The sequence below is a fragment of the Furipterus horrens genome, unplaced genomic scaffold, assembly GCF_987537825.1.
Source record: "Furipterus horrens unplaced genomic scaffold, mFurHor1.1.pri manual_scaffold_17, whole genome shotgun sequence".
Taxonomy (NCBI): Eukaryota; Metazoa; Chordata; class Mammalia; order Chiroptera; family Furipteridae; genus Furipterus; species Furipterus horrens.
The window spans coordinates 53040037-53046885 of NW_028327187.1; the positions used below are offsets into that span (position 1 = coordinate 53040037).

Sequence of the window (6849 nt, forward strand, 5' to 3'; positions counted from 1 at the left end):
AAACTCTTCTGTAATTGTTTATGTTTTAAAATAATGTGCTTGTATTCCTGCGATATTCTTTTAAATTTCCATTCCTTTGACTTTATTTCATGCAAGCTCTAAAAATTGATCATTTTCAAGTCCTGGGAACATGGTCATACAATCCAACTGATGTCTTCTGAAAATGTATTTGTGCTTTCGTTGATTCAGATCTTACATACTTAATTTGTTCCTGATTACAATTTTACTTTTAATGATCTAACAGTCAAACTGGTAATCTGACAGCCAGCTTCAAAAATACAAGAACAAAAGAACGTTTGTTCTTGTGCCATTTAATAAATTTTCAGAGAGAAACATACATCAAAAGGGTTTCTGGTCAGCAAATAAAGTAATTTAAACTTTTATGAAATGATGAGCTATTTGCTTACCTGAAGTTGTTCTTGAAAACACTTTTTGAGAGGCTAGAGCTGAAGGTTTTTCACTAAGGTTTTCCTCTCTTATCATGGGCCTCAGCTTCTTTTCCAAAGTCTCTTCTACCAGCGTCAAAGTATTTACAAAGCTCATTTCTTACCTGGCCCATAGATCAGCCACAGCCATACAGCCTGCCCACTCTAAAGCCTAGATCCCCATCTGTATGGATGATATGGTCATCTAAGAGGGTCCCGTTTAAGGACCCATGGCATTTTCAGCATCTTCTCTGTTGTGGTATTCTACAAAACAGAAACCACATGTGTTTTCTTTATTTTATCCAAGCCCATAAATACATTCCTCACATCACCACATCTACTAAAGAGCTCAAATATTTGCTCTTTGGTTGTATAAAAGAGAATATTTCCCACATACAGAGTGCAGCTTTCTTTCAGTAATTTTCCATGATCTTTGTTATCGCCACTGAAATGCTGGTACCAGTCCTTGCTCAGCTCCAGGTAGCAGTCACTGCACAGAATCTTCAGGTCCTTGGTTATGATGCCCAGTGAGCTCTTGAGGGCAACAGGTCATGATTCAGCTCAGCAGCAGTGACACCAACAATACCTTAAATTAAAAATCTTTTTAAGGTAAAATTATAAGGAGAGAAGAAGAAATAAAAATCTATGGATATTTAGGAGGTTTGTGCCAAGATGCACTGACACCTCAGCTCTTGACCAGGAGAATCATGTCAAGACAAACCCCAAATGGAAAGTTCATGGTCCCAAGAACATGGTCATAAAATCAGAAAGTCTTCCTGAAATGGAAGTTATGTTGTCTTTGGTTGACTCAAATCTTATATGCTTAACTTAATACCAAAGAATATGTTTCATAACAGTATGCTCTTGGAAAGTATGGCATAAAACAGTAAAAATGAATCTAATTTTCATGGACAATGAATACTACTATCATTCCTGATTAAGGACTAGACATCAGATAGGTCACATATATAACCAGGGTCAGAGAACAAATACAGTTGTGACATATTCTCTCATAATTTAAAATAATAAATTTGTGATCCAAGGCTATAGTGTGGGAACCAACATATCATAGGTTAGACAAAGAGTCCTTATATATACTATCAATACAAATAGCTCTATAAAAATTAAAACCCTCTGGCATCATAAACTTAACCTAAATTAAGATTGGATTTTTTTGCTATAATTCCATTTGTCATATTAAACTTAGAAGGACCCTTATTTAATTACTTGAATATTCCAAGCCTATTTTTAAAAACTTTCCCAGAGAATTTTAAATGATGCCTTTTCCTTCCTTTATTGAATTTTCCTACTATGGTGAGAGGCATTAAAAATTATTCAGACAGTCTTTGCCAAGGGTCACCGTGGTTTTCTGCTTCAACAGTACTTGAACGGACCCCAGCGCTCAACCCCTATCTCAGCCAGCTGCCCGGATCCATCCTTCTGCCACCTCCTCATAGTGCCCTTGACTGTCCCAAGGCCCCCACCACCACTCCAGTTCCACAAAGCCGCTTGTCCTCAGCCACCCATCATGACGACCACATCCACCTCACATGTGCACCAGAATTACCACAGGACTTGAGGCTACCATCAACCGCCATATCAACCTGGAGTTCCATGCTTCCTCCATCCACCTGTCCATGTCTTACTACTTTGACTGCAATGTTGTGGCTTTGAAACATTTTCCATATATTTTCTTCACCAATCTCATGAAGAGAGGAAACATGCTAAGAAACTAATGAAGCAGCAGAACCAACCAGGTAGCTGAATCACCCTTCAGGATATCAAGAAACCAGACCATAATGACTGGGAGAATCAACTGAATGCAATGGATTGTCCATTACACTTGGAAACAAGTGTGAATCAGTCACTACTGGACTTGCACAAACTGGCCACTGAAAAAAATAACACTCATTTGTGTGACTTCATTGAGACTCACTACCTGGATGAGCAGGTGAAATCCATCAAAGAATTGGGTGACCACGTAACCAACTTGTGCAAGTTGGGGGCCCCTGAATCTGGAATAGCAGAGTATCTCTTTCATAAGCACACTCTGGGAGACAGTAAAGAGAGCCAAACCTTAGGCTGCCTTACCACAGCCATGAGGGTAACTTCCCTGGTCACCAAAGCAGTACGTGCATGTTGGAGTTACCTTTTCTATAGCTTATACCAAATCACCCACTTACATTTTTCATTTATACCACTCCTTCAACTAAAGTAATTGGGTACCCCCCAAAAATGATTCAATTTATTTTAGTTACATTTTTCAAAAATAAGCATTAGTTTTCCCCTCTATCTCTCCTATTTTGTAATGATTTCCAAATTTAAAAGTAAAAGAAAAACCTGTGGAACTAGATAAAATGCAGATTCTTGCAGCCCATCCTTAACAGATTCTGACTCCATATATCTATAACAAGACCCAGGAACTTATATTTAACTTTCACCCCTCAGTGATCCAGATGCAAGTAGTCCACAGACCACACTTGGAGATTTTCCTTAACAAGCATGTAATGAGCACTCTATTTGCCAGGCACTATACTAGATGCTATAAATATATCAATGAAGAAGACATAGTGAAAGCACAATTTTCAGAAATCATAGTATTCTCAGCACCTCACATTAACAATGACTTGTGCATATATTAAACATGCAATAAATATCTGCTAAATGGATGAACACATGAGTTCAGAACTGGTGATGAAGCCGGGCAAATAAACAAGAAACATAATATAGTGTAATCAATACTATTTTAGAGATATACATGGAGGAAAAGGAGAAGGGAACTAATATTTTCTGGAGGTCTATTTCATCGTGAACACTGTGTACACTTTCTACTACATCCCACAGGAAGAGAAGGAATTACTTGGCTTGGCGACATCAGAGAAGGCTTCCAGAAGAGGGGCTGCATGCACTGATTCTCAAAACACAAAGAGAGCACTGGCTGGTGTGACTCAGTGAATTGAGTGCTGGCCTGCAAACCAAAAGATTGCTGGTTCAATTCCCAGTCAGGGCACATGACTGGGTTACAGGCTGGGTCTCTGGTTGTGGGCATGCGAGAGGCAACCAATCAATGTATCTCTGGCACATCGATGTTTCTCTCTCTCTTTTTCTCCCTCCATTCCCCTCTAAAAATAAATAACTGAAATCTTAAAAAAACAGAGAGAGTGTGTGTATGTGTATTTGGTGAGGATGTAGATATTTAGGGAATGAACTAGAGAAAACACATGCAAGGGCAGAATGTAGTCAAAGAAAAAAAAAGTATAGAAAACTGAAATAGAAGCCTAAATAAAACCAGGTGCAAACAACAGTGCTGTATAATTCATAGCAATGAAAATGGGGGCGCCTACTTACTTAGATGTCATTTGAAGAGAAGTGGGAAGCCCAGTGCCTGAAAACCACCTTCCTGACAGTCTGTCAGTGATATCTGAAAGTCTGCCACTGGAAACTCATTACTTTGAATCATTGACAAATTGTCCCCCCAAAATAAATATCCCTCTCAGACTTCATTTCCTTTTTTAAAAAATCTGGTTACTAGATTGGCAGATCGGTGAATGTGACAGCTATAGTAAATTTCATTTCATCCAGGCATTGGACAGTTTCCCATAATTTCCTTATAAATGAGATGGCAAAATACAGGCTGGATGCTTCAGCTGTTTGTTGAGATGAGTTTGTAACTAACTAGTTGAACAAACAAATGTTTGGGTGTGACACTGTATGGGAAGCTCTAGCAGGGAGCTAAAATGCTCTATTCTTAGCTGTGTCTTGGTCAACTTTTTTTATAATTTGGCTTACTATAAACAAGAGCTCTTAAAACAGTCAGAGCTGTCCAAAGCTGGAATGGGTTGCCTTGAGGTGTAATGAACACCAGACACTAAGGGGTTCAAGCCAACCCTTGCCTGATAGTCAAACAGTGGGGAGGGCCCTTTTAATCAGTGCAGTGTTAGGAATCAAGCATGAACTTAAAAGTCAAAAAACCACAGTTCAGATCTGTTTCACTACTTATGTGCAATGTGACCCTGGGCAAAGTGCTTAACCATACTGATTTCAATGCCCTCATTTGTATCAAGTGCTGTAACAATATCATATGTAAGAGCATCTAACACAGTGCTGAACACACTGTAAGTGTTCCATAAATAGGAAGTATTAGCCAAATTATTTCAATTCTGTGATTCAGTGACTCAAAACAGGACATATAACTACACATGAAATCTGCCAATAACATAAATGTAGGAGGGACTTTGAAAGAAGCTGGAAGGCACAGAGGAACAAATACAAGGTGACAGAAGGAAACTGAATTTTGGGATGGTGAACACACAATAAAGTGTAAAGATGTCATATTATGAAGTTGTATACATCAAATTTATATAATGTTATTAACCAATGTTAACCCAATAAATTTTATTTTAAAAATGAAAAAGAAAATGGAAAGGATTTCAGCAGCCATGGATGATGCTGAACCCAAATTGATAGAGTGATGGATAACACTTAAGAATAAACATAGAGTATGTATTACTTTTAGCTTCAATACATGACAAAGGGACAGAGTAAATGAGGTCAGGAAAGAGCACAGGTTTTGGAGCCCTGATTTATGATAGGGCCTTCCCATACTTCATTTATTTCTTCACTCATTTCTTTATTAATTCAACAAACATTCATGGAGGACTATGCTACATTCTGGAGAAATAACCAAAAATAAGATGCAGCCCCTTTCCTCAAGGAGCTCACAACTTGGGAAGACAGACAATTTAAAATCAAAATTTCAACACAATGTGATTATTCTACTTACAAGAGCACATACTAGGCCAGAGGTAGCACAGAGAAGGGAGGGAAAACTACAAAGGGGTGAAAAAGGGGGCGGGGCACAACTTTCTAGAGGACATGACTCCTGACTTCTTTTAACTATATCTTATGGATTATGTTGTTACAGTAGTCCCAATTTTATCTCCTTTGCTCCCCTCTGTCCAGTACCCCTCCTCTGCCAACAATCTCAAACCCCTTAGTTCATGTCCATGGGTCATGCACATACATCCTTTGGCTTCACCATTTCCTATACTATTCTTAACTTCCCCCTGTCTATTTTGTATCAACCAATTATGCTTCTCAATCCCTGCACCACTTCCCCATTTCTCCCCCTTCCCCCTCACAGCTGATAACCCTCCAAATGATCCCTATACCTATTATTCTGTTTCTATTTTGTTTTGCTTAGTTGGATTTTGTTTTTACTTTTTAGATTCAGTTGTTGATAGTTGTGAGTTTGTTGTCATTTTAGTGTTCATAGTTTTGATCTTTTTTTAAAAATAAGTCTCTTTAACATTTCATACAATAATGGCTTGGTGATAATGAACTCTTTTATCTTTGCCTTGTCTGGAAAGCACTTTATCGGCCCTTCCATTCTAAATGATAGCTTTGCTGGAGAGAGTAATCTTGGTTTTAAGTCCTTGCTTTTCATCACCTTGAATACTTCTTGCCAGTCCCTTCTTGCCTGCAAAGTTTCTTTTGAGAAATAAGCTGATAGTCTTATAGGCACCCCTTTGAAGGTAACTCTCTGCTTTTCTCTTGCTGCTTTTAAGATTCTCTCTTTATCTTGAACCTTGGCATTTTAATTATGATGTGTCTTGGTGTGGTCCTCCTTGGGTCTAGCTTTTTTGGGACTCTCTGTGCTTCCTGGACTTGTATGTCTATTTCCTTTGCCAAATTTGGGAAGTTTTCCTTCATTATTTTTTCACATAAACTTTTAATTTCTTGCTCTTGCTCTTCTTCTTCTGGCACCCTTATGATTCAGATGTTGGCACATTTAAAGTTGTCCTAGAAGTTCCTAAGCCTCTCCTCATTTTTTTCAATTCTTCTTTCTTCATTCTGTACTGATTGACTTTTTTTTTGTTTTTTTTTCTTCCTTATGTTCCAAATCATTGATTTGAATTCAGGTTTCCTTCCCTTCACCATTGGTTTTGTGTGGGTTTTCCTTAATTTCACTTAGCATAGTCTTCACTTCTTCCCTTATGTGTTTGCCGTACTCAAGCATGTCTGTCAAGCCTGTGAGCATCTTTATTACCAGTGTTTTGAATTCTGCATCAGTTACGTCAGCTATCTCCTCGTCACTTAGTTCTCCCAGTGGAACCTTGATCCATTCCCCCTTTTGAGCCATATTTCTCTGTCTCCTCAGCCTGACAGGCTCCTGTGTTTGTTTGCCTCTGTGTCTTAGGTAGAGCTGTCACTCCCATTATGTTGTAAGAGATGGAGCCTTAGGTATTCATCAATACAGGGCGACCTGTTTCAATATGTTGTGGAGCTGTATGTGGGGGAGGGGTGAGAAAAAACAATGCTGCTTGCTCAGCACTTGCCCCTTTTCCAGGCATTTCTCTCATTTTCATATAGGACTGGTGCCTCTCTAGCTGTTTCCCTGGCCATCATTCCCAGAGTGGGTAAG

At 38.7% G+C, this 6849-nt stretch overlaps 1 protein-coding gene across 1 annotated transcript; it reads right to left on the reverse strand.

The window, feature by feature from the left end:
- Positions 1-460: 460 nt before the first annotated feature.
- NCBP2L (nuclear cap binding protein subunit 2 like) lies at positions 461-2041 on the reverse strand. The gene is given in 4 exon segments (XM_090264057.1): positions 461-654; positions 657-710; positions 713-959; positions 1976-2041. Coding segments are annotated over 4 exon segments (561 nt in total).
- Between the last annotated feature and the right edge of the window lie 4808 nt (positions 2042-6849).